Genomic DNA, 21,018 nt, shown 5'->3' with positions numbered 1-21,018 from the left:
TTGCTCTCGGCAGAATCACCCTGTTGTGTCTTCCTCTTATCTGAGCTGAATGTTTTCCAGCCTGTAGCCCTGAAGGAAGATTAGTAATTATTCCTCCTTCCTGACCTCAAACTGGGACTGACAGTTTAAACTTTGACCGAATCCTCTGCATGCCTTCAGCAGTGTTAGGAGAGCTGTCTTTGGCCTCTTCTGCTTCCTCAGCAGTAACAGAGAGGACCGCAGTCTTTCTCTGCTGCTTGCTTTCTGCTTTTTCTTACATCAGTCTGCTTCCACCGAGCTGTCGTCTGTTGGATGAAAGCTTGCTGATGTGCATTTGAAGCAGTTTTTTCAGGGTGAACTGATGGACAAGAATCTCCTCCAGGCATCTGAAGGCTTCCGCCTCTGACAGTTAGATGCGCAGGTATATTTATGAGGAGGAAATGGTCTTCATTCCTCTGCAGCCTCGCGCTTGTGGTGTCTGCAGCTTCTGCTGAAGTTTCTATGTTTTCTATTTGAACACACAAAGCGAGGCGTTCACTGTCAGGCCAGTCTGAGCTGTAATCTCATGCTGCAGCTCGCTGTGTAATTAAGTGTTTTATGGTGATATTGTTCTGCTGTCAGAGCTCCTGTTTAAAGGCCTGCAGTCATGTTGTCCCTCTCAGGATCAGGAGGCGTCGACGCAGAGATTAGTTCAGTCAGACTGCTGTGAAGTTAATGCACAGAGCTCTGTCATTGGACTTGTTTTGTTTGAATGCACTCAGACAATAGAAGCCACAATGATCCACATGAGGTGGTTGTTAAATGAGAAGCTGGACAAGTTGTTTATATTTCACTCTGAAGTTCTGGGTTTTGGAAAAAGCTTTTATCTGCTCCAGAGCTGCATCTTAATGTCCTCTATGTTAACAAAATATTTGTTTGCTCCGTTTCTTCAACTGTAAGATGATTTAAAGACCGTATGTTAAAAACTGAACAAAAACCAACTGATGCAGGCGTATCTGTCCTTTTCTGGTTCATATTAGTGTTGTAACGATACAGTAGTTCAACGATCAAATGGTATAGATCCATCATTGCTTCTATCATCATGAGATTCCCAGCACCAGTGCTAGTGTGCAGCTCTGTGGGGACACTACAGGTGATCTACAGAAGTTTTCCAGCATTTCTATCCCGTCCAGGAGGTTTACAATCCAGCCACTAAATGTAGTTTTGTTCAGAGACTCTATCTGGTAAATCCACAATGATCCATGATAACAGCATTATTTATCACATTTCACCATAAAAACATCACCATCACTACTATGTTGCTAAGAGACCTCTATTTAGACCTGGACAGTGTCCGAATGTGCTCCCCACTCCCTACATAGTGCCCTATAGGGCTCACACCATTTTGCCCGAATGTCCAGAGAGAACAAAGTAGGGCACTCAAGATTACCCACAATGCATCTTGAAAAGTAGTGAGCATCGATGATCACTAGAGGGGTCAATATAGACCACAATGCATTGCGGCCTAAAGCTCAACATGGTGCAAGGACATGACACTGACCTTTTCTACTGCGTCTCAGTTTGCTCTGACATCGTAACACATCCTGATTCTGTAGGAATCTCACGACTCGGCTTTGTGTAGAAACCAGGATTATAAATACAGCTCCGGTGTAGCACAGAAAAAATAGGCCTCATGAAGAAGGTTAAGTGAGAGGGTTTGATGACGTTGTTCATCTGAACATCTGCTGAGCATCAACAGTTCGCTTTTAGATGATTTTGTGCATCTTCTGGTCTGTTTGTGTTTCAGTCTGAACGATGGTTTGATTCTCTGCAAATGAGCTGAACACAGAAACTTAACCTTGAAATCCTGCAGCTTTACTTTCTATTCTCTATTTTTGTACCAACATTATCATGATGTGCAGATTTCCCACAGTCCTCCCTCCGCTCTCCCCCTCCAGCCTCTCATAAGAGCAGCGTATAGGGAGACGGTTCAGAGCGAAACTGGAGATGTTGGTGGTTGTAGCCGATGTTTTCTTTCCAGCCGCACACAAACACGCCGCAGCCATGGGACTCAGGCAGCTCTTTGACCACCATGGCAGGAAGTGTGTGCGTTTCCCTTTTTGCTCTGGCAGCAGGACTTTTTCAGCTCTGGTCCGGGCGCTGTGTGAGCTGCCACGTCACATCACACTCTGCATTCCTGATGAGGGTCACTGAGTTCAGTACGATGACCTCCAGCGTCGCAGAGCAGATAGAGACTCGCATCTGAAGTATGAGCAGTTTGGTGATGCGACCTGTCACCGATAGCTCACATTACAGCTGGACACTGAACATTTTTTGGTTGAAATGATAGCTTTACAGGCAGAGCTCAGACTTAAATAACTGCAACTCATGAGGGCAGGCTTTATGTGCAAACACCTGATGGATCCCACATCTGTGTCTAGTCCATCTTTACTTACTTTCAGAGTGTACAGGACAGGGCATGATGCCACATACAGTATGGTAGACATTCTCATCTTTCTTTTCATCAAGTTGGCATTTTGCTGAGATCTCAGTGGAAATACCACAGAGTCGGTACAACAGCTCGTGTTTCCACCATGAATTTACAGCTCTGTTCAGTTTACTTTTAAAGCAGATAATAAAGAGCCTGAGAGCTCAGACTACCACACACCAAACGCTGGCAGCTTTATCGTCCTTTACAGTTTGTACTGATTCTTTTTTCAGACACTACGTGCTAAATAGATCCAAGGTGTTCAACACAGCATCACAGACAGGAAACGGCCAGACGGGAGGTTCATCCTCCATTTATCCATCACATCGGCTCCATAAACACTGAGCTTTACCATCGCTCCGTTCGGTGTTTTATTTTTTAAAAAGTTACTTAAATTTGTGTCATTTCTTCAAAGTTAACAAGTTTATTTGAATAATAAGTTGCTGACGGTACATTCAGGGACAAACGGCCATTTCCAACTTTGGGTAAAAAATTAAGTCTATTAGAAGATAGTTTTGAAGTCGAGATATAAAACATTAACGTACTGGTATAGCTTCAATTAAAAACTTCATTTCAAATTGAATGCAGCGTAATTTGAGTTGTATCTTTATTTCAAACAAGAAGTTAAAATATTGAATCCAATATAACAACAAAACAAATGGAAATAAAAGGATCACAAAACAAAGAAAAAAGCAAACTTCATGTACAAAAAGAAGTAAAAAAACATTTTTCTAGGGTTGGTTGTTACATTTAATATAGATCAAATAAAATATAAAACTACATATAAATAGCTATAAATATGAAATATAGACGTTAGACTATTAGTAAATACTGTTTATACTTGCATATCATATCAATATAGATGCATTTAAAATGTAAAAACAGCTGGAATTAATATTTATTTTGCTATAAATATGTCTCTTTGCATGTTTACATTATATCATATATGAATATAGATACGTCTGAATATATTTTTGCTAATACTTAGCATTTCAGAGACATATAATACTAATACACAATTGCCTGCTATGTTTAATTGTACTTACATCATATAATACATGACAAGTGTATTACAGGTAGATGTTGAGGCCCCTCTTCCTCATTTACCTCATACTTGGTTTTCAACTAGGGACTCAATCAAGAACTTATCCTTAAATTAAAAAACGCTAGCCTCTAAACACTAAAACAAAGAAGAGTGGAGTTTATGGAGCTGATTGTTAGAATATTAAAGCCACCCACCGCTGGCCGGGAGGTTTACTTCAGGGTTTATGTCTCATTTAATGAACTAGTTTAACGCACAAATCACAATGAGATTGTGTCTGTAAATTTGATCTACTGTCTGTAAGCAAACTGCAGACGAGGGAAATCTACATATTTTAGAGATCCAGGTATTTCTGTATCATTTTGGTGTGTGCTAGTCTAAGCTTTCAGGATATTTACTGTCATATGACGACATCGTGCTTTATGGGCTGCTGTAAACAGAGCTGTAGAAACATGGTTGAGAAGGGAGCTGCTGTTTTTTAGTATTTTATGTAGTATTTTATTAGGACCTCAGGAAACTGTGTCAGCCTGTAAAAAAAGGTGGAATATGTCCCCTTTTAATGGTTTTACTGAAAGAAAACATCGGCTGAGCTCCGTTTTGTTTTAAAGCTTCATGATTTCGTGCAACTAAAAATAATCCATTCGCTCATTTCCTCTTTACATGATCTCCAAATATTTACCAAAGCCTGTTTAATTGTGATGTTAAAATCCAGCATGTCCCTCAAAAGAAGCATCTGTCTGCGTTCCCAGGCTGTATCTGCCGTTCAGGACTTTATCCCGGATCTTTTCCATGAAGCAGACAGAACAGAGAGGCTATGATCTGTGATCAGTGTGATGCACCGAAGGCGGCAGCGTTTCAGCTGTTCCAGGGCTGCACATTGCCGCCCTCGGTGGGATTTTGCTGTTCTGTTTAGATTTTTTGGGGGTATTTGGGGCATTTCTAAGAAGATCATCCTGTATTTTTTCCATTTGTGGACATTTTGTCTTTTGGTGGACTGATGCACACTCTGCTCAGCTTCCAGCGGAAAGTTTGGTCCCAGGCGTGCTTTGCTTTTTTTAACCCTTAAAACTTTAAGCCATTTTTATTTTTGGTCCACATCTTGTGTTTTTGTTTTGTTTGTTTTTAGTAGTAGGTAAATAGTCGCAGAAATAACTGCAACTAGCAAAAAACACCTGGAGGAAAAGTAGTTAAATCATCTGCTTGCTAATAGAACCATCAGCTGCATATTACGTCTGAGCTGTGGGATTTGTTTAAAAATGAATAAATAGATCAAAATAAAGCATGGCATAAAAGTCTCAGTTAATACGACTTGCAGCTCGTCTCGGCCGCTGATCCGAGCTGGCAGACCGTCTAGTGAAACGTCACGGAAGAACTGGAAGCTAAATGAAGGACACTTCCCTCGTCTCCTCTTCTGCTGCAGATGTTTATCATGACCAGAGTTTAATCTGAGCCGAGCAGAGTTTAAACAGAAGAAACGAAGCCACGCTGCAGCTTAGTAGAGATGACTATTCCATGCTCAGACGTCTGCTTTAAGGCATGCTGATGCTTAGCTGGTGTGGGTACGTCTGTTTTGAGCGCTGGTATTTTCTTCTGTCAGGACGCCAGTACATAGCAGGAGCTCTGAGATGAGCCAAAGCCTCTTAGTATCCAGCAGAGGATCTGTGACAGCAACACACCATGGCGGAGAAGGTTTTATTTAAGGTGTGAAACTGCTGCTGCAGAGCAGTGTGATATTCTTGGCATCCACTATTCAGGCTAATATTTATAATCTGAGGGATTGGTTCCTGCAGGACAGAGACCCCTCAGATTAGAGGATGTTGAGAGTATCTAAATAATACTTGTTGAACAATATGTTGTCCCAGCAAGTTCAGCCCAAGGTCAGACTGTTCAGTGCTCAGAGAAACTTTTAAAAAACCCAAGAGCTCTTCAGGCCTCAGTTAGCAGGTTAAATGTAAAAGTTCAGGACAGGAAAAGCCTCACTCTAAAAACAACATGGCAGCACGGCTTAGGTTGGCAAAGCTGCATCTGAACCCTAGACTGTATAGAAAAGATGGACGGAGCCTCCATGATGTCATTGGTAGGTTTCTGAAGAGCTTAGTTGAAGCTCATTGGGCGGTTCCCACCGTCTCCGTCTTGGAGGCGTCATGGTGTCGTCATTCCTGGAAAATCCAAAACTGGGCAAAGAGGTGGAGCTGAGAGGGGAATGTGAAGGTGGGGGTGGATGATTGACACCCATCAAACTCAGAGCTGCCTAGCTAAGAGCTAACTGAACTAACCCGGTGCTAACGGTAGCTAACCAGCTAACAGAGGTGGGCGGGCTAAAGCTACGGTGGGCTGTTAGCCGGCTAAAAACCGCGGTTATGCTACACCCTCCCTTCTTGCCGCGGATATTGGATACATGTCAATCAAAAGGACACGTCCCTAATTATTCAGAATTTCAAGATTAAATAACGTCCAAACGGATGAGTTGGAAAAAAATTCACCCCCCTCACAGTTGTCATGAAGGTCAACTTGACCTGTTAATCCTAAAATGGATTTTTGTACCAGGCTTTAAACATGTTTATTTCTGCTGTGAAGTTGGTCTTTTTAACATGGGAGTCTATGGGGATTTGCTCTGTTTTGGAGCCCCTAGTGGATGAGGGGGGAACTGCAATGCAAATGCAGCGGGAAAACGATTTTGGATCTTCAGAAAGCTGCAGAAACCAACGTTTCAAACCTCACAAACATAAAGCAACACTGAACGGAAGAATAGAGCAAAACTCCTCCACAACCACGAGAGAGAAAACCATTACTGCAGCTTATTTCTGCTGAAAGTGCTTCTACAAGCTGCTGGACCATGGAGTGGACGCAGTTTAATAAATGATGACGGAGTAATAATCTCATGTGTTCATCTGATTTACCTCATTTTAAGAACCTGACCAACGTTGTTATGGCCTAATATGTCAAAGTTAGCATTTCAATCCAACTCACCAGATAACTGTGTCCAAAAACCAGTAAGCATCCCATCCAGCAAGTACAGGCAGGTTGTAAAAAGCCTCTCAGACTGGGCCCAGACTTCCAGCTTCATTGGTCCGATTCACTGCAGTTTAATGGTGATGATGAACAGATGTGCTGGACCTTTTCGAACCAGTTTTACTTCCCTAGTGGCTCTGTGGAACAGGCCTTCTGACTCATCAGCGGGATCATTCGAGGGTTTCTCTGGTCAGTTTTATCAATGGATTGTTTTTTTTATTACATTTTTATTTTGATTTAAAGTAAATCTTTTCTGGATCCACTTCTTTTCACTATCTATAAATGATGTAGGTCTTGATTTAACAGATGCAAATGACCAAGTTTAAACTATCACTTAATCCAAATAACATCAAACGTGTGCTGTTTTTCTAAAAGTAACGAAAGGATTGAAGCTCTGTCCTGAGCGGGCTCTCCTGATGGATCAGCCTTTGAAGTGAACTCTCAAATATTTAGGTGTTGACTTTTAAACCTCTGTGGACATGGATTGGTAAATAAAAACCTGCTGTCTGCAGGTGAGACGTGTTGCAGCTACATGTTTTTTATACACGCCCCTGTCCAGGTTGTGAAGATGCTGGACTCAGTTTTACCACGTTTCCCTTCATTTTATATAAAACTGAAAATCTCTGACTCATCGCTGTGAGCTGGATTTTCAGGTTGGATGGCCTGATGTGGGATCCAGAGGTTTACAGAGGTCTGCTCGCTTCCTCTCTGTGTTTATCTCCAGCATGAGTCGGGTGGTTTTTAAGCTTTGTGCCCAGGATTTTTACACGTCTGCCCCGTGTTGCTACAGAAACTGGAAAAATTGTGTTTCAGTGTCGTCCTCCTTCAGACTGGAACAGCCAACTCTTTACATCTCATTTAATCATTTTAAATAGATGCTGAAAGACCCGGAGATGCGTTCACTGACCTGTCGCTGCTTTCAGTTGCTTCTTACACTGGTTGGTTTTCTTAATGTGTTTGTTTTTATTGTAATTCTGGTTTTAATTGGGACTGTTCCGTGATGTGGGTTGTGCTGCTGCTTTTCTTGACCCGGACTCTTTTAAATGGGAGGTCTGTGCTCTGGGATTTTTTGTTTTGGTTAAAGAATGGTTAAATGACAGCAGAGGATTGAGATCTCGGGTCACCTGTTGTGTGCTTTATAGGGTCAGTGACAGCATCCACTGCCGGGGGGAGGGGTTATTTCCCTTCAAGAGGTCACAAAGGGAAAGATCTCAGACTCGCCTGTTTGAGCACACATTCGCTAAAAAGTGGAACAAGAAAGAGAGAGAGGAGACAGAATTTTCTTACTTTTGGGCCTCATACACAGGCTGTGAGGACACATATGACTGTTTGAAAGTGGCAGAAAAAGGCACAAAAAAAGCAGAAAACTAAAAAACGGGCCAAAAAAAAGCTTATTTCAAGGCTGTAAAAGAGGACGGACATTTCTAACCTCGCACATAAATCTGCCAAGCAGACGAGTGATTGCAGAACTGGTAGCAGCTCGCCACAGCTTGTTGAATAATGAGTCCGTGTGAAAGCAGCTGTACTCGCGCTTCGTTTACCCTCCTCATCAGTCATCTGAGGACACATTCCCAGCTCTGGAACCGTGAGTCAGCCACATGCCACTCATCACTCCAGCCTCTGCTCAGCAGAGTTTGGGAGTGGTGATCCAGACTTTTTCCACCTTAAAGACGGCTCGCTGCTGCTGCACGCTCTGAAAAGCCACGACATGCATGATTAAAAATAGAATTTACTGCACGTCTGTGATTGCAGACAGAGTTGCACAATGCTGACCACTCGCTGGACGATCAGACCGAACGTTTCCTGTTCACGGTGGCGAGTCTGAACTCTTTGAGGATCTGGGTCTAATCAGTCTGTTTTTCTTCCCTGCTGAAGGGAAGTGTGGCCTGAACACTCAGCTGAGAAAGCGTGGAAAACAGAAGCAGGAGCCACTCCTAAACTCTGAGTTCCTCCAAGTCGTCTCTGCCCGTTTAGGTCATAGTTCTGTCTTCCCTGCGTTCCCGTTTAACCCTTAAAGCTCTGTTTTAGTGTATTAAGTGCATGACATGATTTAATTAGGGCCACATGCTGATGATATTTCCAGAAAATCTGCTGTTTTGGAATATTTTGACATACAACAGATTAAAAAAATTTTAGGTTTATAATTTGAGATGCCGACTCAGTGTTTTGAGCTTCTGAAATATTAGATGATTAAATCCAGACACCAGTTCATTCATTTGAGATGCTTTTTTTTCATAGTTTTATATTTACCCATTTTTGAATATGACATTTTCTTTAATAATTTTGGCCTAAATAAGCTTCCGTACCAGGCTATTGATTGGCCCGTTGACATGAAATGAGCTCTGCGGATGTTCGGAAACACTGATCTGCTCTCATCACAGCTTCTGACGCTCCAACACGACGTAGACTGGTCCACCGCTGGTTCAGTGATTATTTATTCATTTTGTGACTATTTAAATAAAAGCACCAACATTTTCACAGTGAAGCTGAAAGCAGCAGCGTGTGTGACAGCAGTTTTTAATGTTCAGCTTCGCTTTCATGAGGAGGACCAGCTGAGACCACATGCTGGGTTTTACAACACCTCCGGTCCAGTTGGGAGTTCTGTTGGAGGCGTTTGCAGCTTCAGGATCATCGCCATCATCTGGATCTCTGCAGCTGCTGCTGCTCGTCTGACACGTTACAGGAAGGACGAGTCCTCTTCAGCCTGCCAGGACGAAGTCTTCATCGCCCCTCTTCCTGTCCGGCTGTGATGAACGTGGTCTTTGTGGAGGGTCCAGAGTGAAATAAGCCTGTCAGTGAGGCCTCCTTGATTACAGCTGCTGTTCCTCCTCCATGAAGGACTCCTCTTGTCTGAAAGCAGCCTGCAGAAGGGGGAGAGTGTTCCTAGATGACCGAGACTAATCCAAGTTTCCACAAGACCCAAAGAGAACCAGTTACTCCCTGAACGAAAACCTCCTGCTGGATGGAGTCCAGTTCAGATAAGAGGGTCATGAATGAAGGGGCACTTTGTACAGATAGTTTCCTTATAACCGATCTGTTAAACTCACTTCTGCATGCTGCCTTTCATCCAGTTTGTGCTGTGACTGACAAAACATCCATCTCCTCGTTTCCATAGTAACATCCACAGTAATCCTGCCTCTGACTTCCTGTTTGCCCCTGTCGTTGCAGGTCACGGAGAGTGTCACTGCGGGGAGTGTAAGTGCCACGCCGGCTACGTCGGCGACGACTGTAACTGCCCCACCGAGGTGGCGTCCTGCTTCTCGGGCGACGGGAAGATGTGCAGCGGGCGAGGAAAGTGCGAGTGTGGCCGCTGCCGCTGCACCGAGCCCGGAGCTTTTGGAGAAAAATGTGAAAAATGTCCGACCTGCCCCGACGCCTGCGGCACCAAAAGGTAAAACTAGAGTCCACACGGCGGTTTATCCTCTACAGCCTCACTTCACAAGAAAGGGACGGGTCCATTTATTTACTTCTTATTTACCTTATATTTATACTTATTTTACTTTATATTTTATTTTATGAGAAATATTTGTCTTTGCATTAAAAACACAGAAAAATCAGAGCACCTCTCAGTTAGATGCTTCATATTAATGCAACTAAAAACACTTTTTGAATATTAAATCAATTTTATCACTTTATTGTCCATTTTATTCTCAAAAATTCAAATTTGTCTTTGACAGAAAAACATAGAACCAAATAAAAATAAGATCATTAAAATCAGAGAATACCAATAATAAAACAAAAGCTACGCATCTCACAATGTTCAATAACAATGAAGCGTAATTATATTACATTATTATATTATATTATATTATATTATATTATATTATATTATATTATATTATGTTATTTTTTGCTGCATTTTTATTTATTTCCACGACAGAATGATGTCGTGGAAATAAATAAAAACATACAAGTAAACACATGTTTGAACGTTTTCTGGGGTGAAACAACATAATTTGCTAAAATTCAAAGAAAAACAGAAGATTAAATGAATATATTTGCAGAAACAAGCCAACATGTCTCCCGTTACCAGCTGTGTGTCTGATGTTCGCGGCGTCTTAGCTGCTGCTGCTGCACATGGATGAGGAGGGAAACTGAAACAAGATGCAGAAGTTTGAGGAATCCGAGTGAGTTGAGAAGTCAGTAAAGCAGGCGGAAGGTCAGACTACCATAACTCTCTCTAGTGGACGTTTCCCAGCTTTGATGACTCCGTCATCAGAGGGTTGTGGAGATAATCCGCGTGCCCGGCGCGACCCTCTGCTTGAAGCTGCATCAGTCAGCGTGGCAGCTCGGCTTCTTTCAGGTGGAGGTTAAACACGTCTGAGGCGTCTCCTGAAGAGGAACATGGCTGCAGATCTCCCAGCATGCTTTGACTCAGCCGTCTTTCTGGGTTGTGGATGAATCCGTGCATCCTTTCAGCGTTTCCTTCTGTGGTTTTCTTTAGGGAGTGCATCGAGTGTCGACTTTTCAACTCCGGAAGGCTCGCCGACAACCAGACGTGCCAGCGGCTGTGCCAAGATGAAATCATCACCATGGAGACCCTCAGTGAGTAAACACACAGACCAGCTGAGTAGCAGAAGAACATCTATACATCTGTTTCTTTATTCTACACCTGCTGTAGTAAAGTTCTTCTGTCAGGAGTTATGTTTACACACATGACAAAATGACTAAATGTCAGCCTGTTACCACCTGGTGCATCATGTGACCTCACCTGTGTTGTAGTACGTCAGATAAAGTACAGGAAGCTCCTCAATCTGCAAGGCACCTTTAACCCTGTAAACTCCAAGCTGTTATTTAGCTATTTTGGCTGACATTTTCTTTTCTTTCTTTCTTTCTTTCACATTACCGTCAATCTAAGCTCTCTGATTGGTGGAAAGTCTGACAGGAAGTGGCTTCATCATCATGTCCAGGTCTAAATAGAGGTCTCTTAGCAACATAGTAGTGATGGTGATGTTTTTATGATGAAATGTGATAGAAATACCTGGAAAATTTCTGTAGATCACCTAAAAGGTAGCTATCCATAACAGTTTACCCCACAGAGCTACAAACTACTGCTCCTGGGACTGATGATGATGTAAGTGATCATACTCGGAGACGCCGGGTCTAGTGGACTTTTAAGGGTTAACAGTGTTACATTTGAGCTGTGTTTCTATACGAGCTGCTTTTCCTCCTGGATAATTACTGTAAGGGAACGAGCATGTGTAAATAAAGCAGAGGAGCGGCTCCTCGCACAAAGACAAACCACACCTTTGTCAAACTGCTACAGAAAATGTGGATAATATTAAAAGGCAGTAAAACTCACAATGGACTGTTGAACTGAATGAGTCATGAATGTTTCTCACTTACATCCTCATGCTGCACCTGCCACCGGGTGTGATGGAGGCTCAGGTGATGTGATGGGAGTAGTTAATGTGTTCTCGAACACGCTGCAGAGCTCAACACCTGTAAAGACCCATTCATGCTCTGCACCAGGCCTACTCCCATGATGGCCGCTGGCCTGCAGGTTTTCAAAGTTTCCCTGCTCCAACACACCTGAGTGAAGTGAAATGGATCCTACAGCCTATGAAGTTCTGCAAAATGAGCATTAATGTGAGTCAGGTGTGTTGGAGCAGGGACACAATGAAAACCTGCAGGACTGCAGCCCTTGTGAGACCAAACTGAGTATCCCTGATCTATGATGAAGACGGAAACATTTCATCCGTCTTCTGCGTCCTTTACATGATTAATCCGGTTAACTTTTTAATGCGTTCCCTGACGGAGCAAGTGGAGTAGTACCACCACCAGAAACCACAGGGGCAGTGTTGGGCTGTCTCCTCCATCATCGCCATGTTTGCTGTTGTCTGAAACTCAAGGTGTGTCCCAATTTAGGGTCTGCAGAGTTTCCTCCGTAGTCTGCCCACTTCAAAGTATGCTTAACCTGAAATGGGATAGGCACCTAGTCAACAAGGCTGTGTCCGAATGTCCACCCTACTCCCTAACCCCTTGTTTACTAAGGCTTCTGAGCTTCTGCCTGCAGTGCATTGTGGTCTATATTGACCCGTCTACTGACCACGCTCATTTCTTTTCAAGATGCATTGTGGGTAATTTTGAGTGCCCTACTTTTTTCTCTCTGGACACTCCTAAAAAATGCCGTGACCTCTATATACAGCACTATGTAGGGAATAGGGTGCACATTCGGACACAGCCCAAGAATTTCCCATAGCAACGACACAGAACGTTGAATCACATAAACCTCTGAAATTACTCATAGGACACTTCAGAGGACGTTAAACCGACCGGTAACACCGACAAAACAAAAAAAACACGGTCTGAGACTTTGTTGTTTTCCAGCCGGTACGTACTTTATTAACCCCTTAAAATCCACAAATATCAAATATTACAGAATTTTAATGTCATCATTCAACATGTTTTTACTGTTTTTGGTTTTGTAATGTTTCTACTAAAGTGTAGTTTAAAAAACATACCTTTTTTTCTTTCTTTTTTTTTTTTTACAAAAGCTCGATTGCTGATTCGCAACAGTCTTGTGGGAGAAAACAGGCCACAAAGGATTCATCAGGATGCAAATGCAGATTTATAGGGGGGATTTGGAGGCTCCTTCTAATTCTGTGAATTGGGATCAAGTGCAAAAGATTGCAGTTCCCCCCTCGTCCACTAGGGGCTCCAAAACAGAGCAAATCCCCATAGACTCCCATGTTAAAAAGACCAACTTCACAGCAGAAATAAACATGTTTAAAAACTGGTACAAAATTCCATTTTAGGATTAATAGGTCAAGTTGACCTTCATGATAACTGTGAGGGGGGTGAATTGTTTTTTAACTCATCCATTTGGATGTTATTTAATCTTGAAATTTGGCATAATTAGGGGTGTGTCCTTTTGATTGACAGTTATCCAATAAGTTTGTTTCTACCCAAGAAGGGAGAGTGCAGCACAACCGCGGTTTTTAGCCGGCTAACAGCGCTCCTTAGCTTTAGCCCTCCTGCCTTCATTAGCTGGTTAGCTCACGTTAGATCCGAGTTGGCTCAGTTAGCTCTTAGCTACATGCAGCTCGGAGTTTGATAGATGTCAATCATCCACCCCCCACTCACAGCCCCCCTCTCAGCTCTGCACTTTAGCCATTTTTATATTTCCTGGGAGCAATTTGGCGATGGTAGGAAATGTCCAACTGTTGCTCTTCAGAAACCTGCGGGTGACATCACAGAAGCTCCGTCCATCTTTCATATACGATTGGGACAGTACTTCATGCAACGCGATGACGTATGTGGCCCACGAATCTGCATGAAGTGTGCAGACCCTGAAGTGGGACGCACCTTCAGAGGAGAACTCTGCACTGCCCTCTGCTGGATGAATTAGCTAACAACCATGCTAACGTGGGGAATGCAAGAAACTACAAGTGACATTTGAAACGTATCTATGTGAATGGAGCAAAAATGGGCCTTTAAAGGGTTTTAATTGATCCATCCATTTTCTAAACATCAATTTCTTATTAAATTCTGGGTAGTGTGGCCTATCCCAGCAATAAGCAGGCGGGCACATGTGTCCTCTGCTAGAGCTGGACGATATCTGAAGATTTAAACTTATATCAATAGAATTTTACATGATATGGGGTTACTGCGATGAACCACGTCCAGGGTCTACCGTTTTCTCTCTGCTGGCGAGTTACTGACTGGAATTTGTGTTTCTGGAGATTAAAATCTGCACCTGTTTTTCTGCCGTGGTGTTTCCTCCAGATATCCGTGCTCTCTGGTGCAGCATGTAATGAGCAGCAGCTGATGTTGCTGATGTTTACAGGTAATGCTGGTCGTGTTCCAGATGGACGCCTCTGATCGCTAATGAAAGGCTGCTGTGTGCTGGTCAGCCATGTTATTATGAGGCAGGTGTCAGTGTGGGCTTCGCTCAGCTCTACCGACACCTTCACCACCTTCATTTGCTTCAAAGAGTCCACCCCCCCAGCATCCCACCCCCTCCATGTCCACCCACGTACCTGCTGCAAACTCTCCTGACTGATGTTAGAACTCCGGCTCTGACCGAACCGTCGTTTGGATCTTTTAGGAATGTCTTAATAATCTCACGGCTGTTTATTGGCTCCACGTTTAGCTGCAGAAACTATTCATAAACATCCCACATCGGCCCAGATCTGACTGTTTCACAGCATTCCTCGCTCGCTCAGCGTCTGACCGGCCTTAATGCCGTCCACATGTACATTCCAGATACTTTGTGCATGAAATAGAGGAGGGAGGGGTGGCCGGCGCTCTGCCCTCTCCCTCCCTCATGAGGCTTGGATGAAGATTGACTGAAAACAAGAAAACCCAGAACACCAGCGACTCAATCAGGGAATGTTTAGCTGTGATTTCACTGCTGAGAAATTCAAGTTATGTGACAAATGTTCACAAGTTTGTTTTCCTCTTCCTCCATCTTTAAAAACAACAGAAAAGAGGCAAAGCTGCCCGGTGCTGAAATTCAGGACTTTTAAAGTGAATTTCAGTGAAGTCAAACATCTGATTTGGAGGTTTTGTCTCATAATTCAGCCGTCTGTCCTGAAAGTGTTTTTCTTACTTTTCCTCCCAGAAACGGACGAACCCGGCGCCGTTCTTTGTCTTTACAAGACGGACAACGACTGCGTGATGAAGTTCACGTACTCGGAGCACGCCAGCGGACAGTCCATCCTCACAGCTCTGAAGGAGCCCGGTCAGTATTTCCCATCTGTAGGACCCAAGCCTGCAGACCGAACAGGCTCGGATTAAATCAAGATTGTTTTACTGGTTTATCTGACTGTGGAGGCAAGAAGTTCAAAACATGATGAACATGATAAACCAAACAGTTGTAGGCTGAAGCCGATGCTTATATAACACCTCCCTGGAACATACAGCAGGAAAACTGAATCAACCGTATAATTTACCAAAATTAAAATCAATTATTTAACCGTTTTGTGGTGTTGATTTAACATTTAACTAAACATCCAGAATTTTTGCTCCAGCACGAAGATTCAGGTGTTGTTAGTCTGGAAAGCGTCGTAGATTAAAACCGTGAGAGCCTCTCTGGTTTCACCCGGTTAGCTTTAACTAGCGGCCTTCATGTCCTCCTCCTGCCTCAGAGTGTGGCGAAGGTCCGGACGCCCTCATGGTGCTGCTCGCGGTGGTTGGCAGCATCCTGCTGGTGGGACTGGTTCTGCTCGCCGTCTGGAAGCTGGTCATCACCATCCACGACCGCCGAGAGTTCGCTCGCTTCCAGAGCGCACGTTCACGCGCCCGATACGAAATGGTAAGGAAGACCTGAGTCCCATTCGGCTGGTTACTGGTTAACCTATTAACCCTCACATGTTTCTACCCAGTTAATGTTTAGTTAATGAGACCAGACTAGTGGCCAGCTGCAGTATTACACAACTTCAGTGTTGTCAATAAAAAGGGCCCCTGCAGGACCTCCTGTTGTAGAAGTTTTAACTCTTCTTCACTTCTTTATTTCAGCTGAAGAAACAAGAGAAAGAAGTCTTGTTTCCTTATTTAAAGCTCTCAGGATTCCAGCTAAAGTTTTAATGAGGTTAAATCAGGTTGTGACCATTAATTGTGCGGTTAGTAGATATGAAGCAGAGTTTTCTGCCATCTTCCTTCTCTCCTGACCACACCTCACCAGTTTGTAACGTCTGCTGTTGTCTGACCTCCTCAGGCCTCCAACCCTCTGTACAAGCAGCCCGTCTCCACACACTTTGTAGAAACGGACTTCAACATGTTCGGGAAGTCCTACAACGGCGGGTTCCACTGATCCCTGGGCACAGGGCGCGGCAGGACCGGTCCCACAACCAGATCCCCGAAGGAAGGCGACGGCGGCCCGAACACCCCCCTCCCAGTCTCTGCTCTCTGCACGTCCACGCCTTCTGACGGAGAACTGAGGAGTCCAGAGGAGGATCTACGGCCTCTCTGTGGTTTCAGAGGAGATGGGAGCAGCCGAACCTCCTCGCCTGTTCAGCAGGCTCATATTTGTATGTTTTTATAAACACTAAAGCTGCGTCTGTAGTACGAAGTCTTCACCCAGCAGGACTCTGAGCTGCAGCAGATCATTCACATCATTAAAAGCTGATATTTTTGAGAGAGGCTATAGGGACGATTTGGTACTAATATTTACTAAGCAATAGATTTCCTATTTTCATTTTGCACAGAGAATATTAAGAGTCATATTCTGTAAAGATTAGATTTCTTTGACGTTACGTTTGAATGTGTTTGTGTGTTAAATGCTCCAGTTGCACTCCCTTTTCTTTATCCAAGCGGCAGCACCTGAGCCTCGGACGATGAAGACGATGTTGCTGATTTCTTCACCCTGCCTGGCGCTCAACCCTGTTTTTTTAACGTAGAAGGTCCCAAATATGAAATTTAATTTAATAAATGGTTCATAAAACAGCAAAATGTCCAGTGCAACTTGCAGGTTATCAGCTGCACTGATTTAAGTGTAGAAACATGCAAGTTGTTGAAGTAATTAATCAGTTCTGGGCTTAAAGTAACATTTGGTGGTGCGAGTTAGTTAGCATGGGGCAGATGTTGGCAAGTCTACAATAAAAATGTGGATTAAAATGAACTTTGATTCTTGGATTGTCCAAAAACAGCCTAAAAATGTCCAGGAAAGGACAAAATATTTGGCAGAGGGAATTTGTTTGGTTTGAGGAGAAAGGAGTGGGGCAAAAATGGCAGCATTTCACTGTGTGCACCGGTATCCTAGCAACCTGATGCTGATGTAGACCAAGAGCAGAAGCAGCTTCACAGATCAAACATCTGAAACTCCAGGAAGTCTCCAGGTATTTAACCCTCATGTGTAAAATGAGCTGCACATGTTAAAGCTGCATCAGAGAAGCTGGTCTTCTACTGAATGTCCTCCTGATGGACCCTGGTTCTCCTGATCCTGCAGCTTTTTCTGCTCTTTGACTCCGTTCAGGCTCAGAGTTAAAACCCTGGTCGGTCTGTAACCGTCCAGCATCATCACGCCACGACTTCTGATTATTAAACTAGATTTCATGACACGAATCATCAGCACTTCAGTCGGAGACGACTTCGGGTGTTGGACGACGGTTCATTTAACTCACACGTCCGTGGGAGTAACCAGGGCGATAAATCCTCCATCACTGCTCCTGCAGGACGAGGTGGAGCCTGAGCTTCGCATCACAGCCAGACTCTGAGGGTCATTGTGGGAACCCGGTACTCTGAGGCCTGCATGGTCTCAGTGGAAGTGGGTGGATGTGTACATAAGACATAGTGTGTATATAAAGTGCTAAATGAAATGTTCTCATCTCACCGACCTGCTTGTTTTCCAGCTCCAACAGAAACTTTTAGTTATCGATGTAATGGCACAAACAATAAACCTGCTTCAGTCAAAGCTTGTCTGTCTTCATGTGTTTGCCTCATAAACATGAAGCGTATCTGCAGCCGAAGGTCGGAACATGAAAACGTCCGGACCTGAAACAGGAAGTAGTCAAACTATCCGGTCTGAGCAGCTTTACACTTTATTCCAGTCTGAACCCTCTCAGAGAAGCTTTCTGTCATTTATTCAATCCTGATGGGTCATTAGGGACTTTTGGTCCTGTAAAGTCATTTTTCTTCCGTTTTTAACCAATATTTTGGTTGGTTGTTCCCAAATGGGATGATTTTTTGTGTGTGTGTTTTATTTGAATTTTTCTTAAAGGTCAGCAGGACACCAGGAACAAATTTAAGATCCTTTCGTGTGATGAGAAGAAAAAAAGTCTTTCCCAACAGCTGCTATTTAAACATTACTGATTTTTCTGGCCTCGAATCACTCAACTTCATTCCTAATCAAAAATAACTAAAAATAATTTTAACCTGTTAAATTCCAATTTGACGACATGATGTCGCAGATTTTAAGAAAAAAATATTTATTTTCCATGTAATACATGCAGGGCTTTTATTCAAAGATTAATTAAAATCAGTGTTTTTACAAATTTGTCTACAAATTCAAGAATAAAAGAAATGAAATCCCACATCTCCCAAGCATGAATGTTATAGAAAATAACTTATTTTATGTTTTGTGTTCTTACTTTTTTATGAGAAAAGTGAAATTACATAACTAAATTGGAATTTAAAGGGTTCAAACATTTTACTAAAGATAAAAAGATTTGAAAAAGAAAATCATCAGGTTCTCCAGGATTCTTGAAGGATTTTCCAAAACTCTTTGGATGTTTCTGCCTTCTGTTCTGTTCTCGGTCCAGATGATCCCACACTGTCCACATTTGGGGAGGATCCATCCCTCCATCAGACCCGTTGAGGTTCGGGTTCTGGGTCTTTTGCAGGTCTCCACGACAACAATGGCACAGTGCACGACGGCTGCTGCCTCAGTCTCCCTGATCCTGTTTGGACAGGTTTGTACTGGAAAAAAACTTTTTGTTGCACCTGTTGCAATGACAATAAAGTTTCATTCATTCATTCATTCAGGACTGTGTAGGTTTCAGTAGGTCTTCACCAGGACTGGGTCAAACTGGCCAGTTGAAGGAGTCAGCAGAGGGAAGCAGTTGGAGGTTAATGGTCGAGGCTAACTACTGTAGAACATCCTGACCTCATTAACAGAATCCATGTTCAATGATCTACCAGACATGCAGCTCGGCGTAGAGGAGCATTCACTAGTTACGGCTTGTTGTGGTTTCCTGTCATTAAAATAAAGCCTTGTTGAGCAGTTTGTAAATATTGTAGATGCATTCGTACCAGAGTTAAAAGGTCCAGCAGGGTTCTACACGTGCTAAATATCCCCATCATCTGACTGCTGGAGGTGACTCCTAACCATCAGGTTTGTTGCTGACGGACTTCCCATGATGCATCTCCTCATCCCTCTGTTGTCACTTTCTGCTTTTCTTTTTTTCCACTGCAGATGTCCTGATGTTTTCTCTCCTCTTGGAGAGTATCTACCAGTGGAAAGAGTTCTCTTCATGGGCAGATCTCTCAGGTCAGGTTTATTTATGTAACTCATTTCCAACAAGTCATGCTGCCCCAAGGGCTTCACAAACTTTATCACATTAAAAATACAATAAAAATGGAGCAATTAAGACAAATGAAAAACAACTATGACTGGGACAGTTAAAAAAGAAACATGTTTAGTTCATCTTGTGATAAAAAAATCTGTTGGAAGATTTTAGATTGGTTTCCCCATCGGAATGGTTAGAGATGGTGGAAAGCATCTTCTTGTTGATGCAGCACTTCCAGCTCTCTGATAAAAGCTCTCTCATTCTTTAATATTTTAGCCTTTTCTTGGCTGAAAAGCTTCCTGATCACTTCATCTGTCCACTCACCCTGCATCTGCACAGCTGATGATTCCACTCCTTGACAATGAGGTGGGACGTGGTGGGGCTCGGTGTGATTCAGTGGGACTCGGTGTGAGTCGGTGTGATGCAGTGGGACTCGGTGTGATGCGGTGGGACTCGGTGTGAGTCGGTGAGACTCGGTGTGATGCGGTGGGACGCGGTGGGACTCGGTGTGATGCGGTGGGACTCGGTGTGATGCGGTGGGACTCGGTGTGATTCGGTGAGACTCGGTGTGATGCGGTGGGACTCGGTGTGATGCGGTGGGACTCGGTGTGATGCGGTGGGACTCGGTGTGATGCGGTGAGACTCGGTGTGATTCGGTGAGACTCGGTGTGATGCGGTGGGACTCGGTGTGATGCGGTGAGACTCGGTGTGATGCGGTGGGAACTGGCAAGCATCAGTTTAATGGTAAACTTGTTTGTTACAGGTCTGCTGACCGGAGAAGACTTAGAGAAGCAGGCGTAGGAACTGTGCAGATGCTGGTATAAACTGTAGATCAGTGATTCTCAACCTTTTCTGAGCCAGTGCCCCCCTGTATGTTACCCAGGACCCCACCATTAAATGTAGGCTAAGCTTATGTTCACAGTACAGGTCTTAACAAATTATTCTATTTTTGCTGACATCTGGTTTTTGTTGCATGGTTGTTCACATTATGATGTAAATGTGACCTCCATCATGGACGGTTTACGACCCTGAAGAAGACGTGATGTCTCACTCAGCATCCTGTACTTACAGAAGTAAATATGGTGGCTACACGCCATCATTTCTGTATTCATTCTGAAGCTTTATTGGAATCAGGGCCAATAGAATTATGATATATCATATTGTCCATTGTTCATTCAGTCTGACCACGTCCTGCATCTTCTGGTGCAGATGATGACGTTGGTCTCACTTCAGTGACATAAAAGTGGGATGAAATGTGACATGATCACGCAGACCGAGGTCACTGAAAAACATCATGGATGTGATTTGGTACGGCTTATTTAGGCGGACCGGGTCTGATTGGACTAAATCTGATTTGTGCTGTTCAGAATGTAATAAAATAAATCACATATCACATAAAAGTCAGATTTGCCTGCAGAGTGAACGTCGCTTAAAGGTGCAGTGTGCAACCGCATCAAAGAACAACGACAGAAAAATAGAATCTGTCATTTAAAGCTGTGTTTCTATTGGTATCTAATCATGTTTTTATTCTTAGAACTTATAACTACTCACTGTGGGTCCACATACAT

General features: G+C 43.4%; 1 protein-coding gene across 1 annotated transcript in view; it reads left to right on the top strand.

Moving 5' to 3' along the window:
* Positions 1 to 17,856, top strand: part of itgb5 (integrin, beta 5) — a 64,997-nt gene extending 47,141 nt beyond the window's left edge. Inside the window, exons 12-16 of the mRNA XM_042001020.1 lie at positions 9,669 to 9,891; positions 10,945 to 11,045; positions 15,067 to 15,186; positions 15,593 to 15,759; positions 16,162 to 17,856. Of these exons, the coding sequence (XP_041856954.1) occupies positions 9,669 to 9,891; positions 10,945 to 11,045; positions 15,067 to 15,186; positions 15,593 to 15,759; positions 16,162 to 16,257 (707 nt within the window). The 3' untranslated portion in view covers positions 16,258 to 17,856. The remainder of the gene's footprint in view (positions 1 to 9,668; positions 9,892 to 10,944; positions 11,046 to 15,066; positions 15,187 to 15,592; positions 15,760 to 16,161) is intronic.
* The last annotated feature ends 3,162 nt before the right edge of the window (positions 17,857 to 21,018 follow it).

This window comes from Melanotaenia boesemani, chromosome 12 (genome assembly GCF_017639745.1).
Source record: "Melanotaenia boesemani isolate fMelBoe1 chromosome 12, fMelBoe1.pri, whole genome shotgun sequence".
NCBI classification, from domain to species: Eukaryota; Metazoa; Chordata; class Actinopteri; order Atheriniformes; family Melanotaeniidae; genus Melanotaenia; species Melanotaenia boesemani.
Note: the sequence above shows the minus strand (reverse complement) of the source record. Positions and strands in the feature narration are given on the sequence as shown.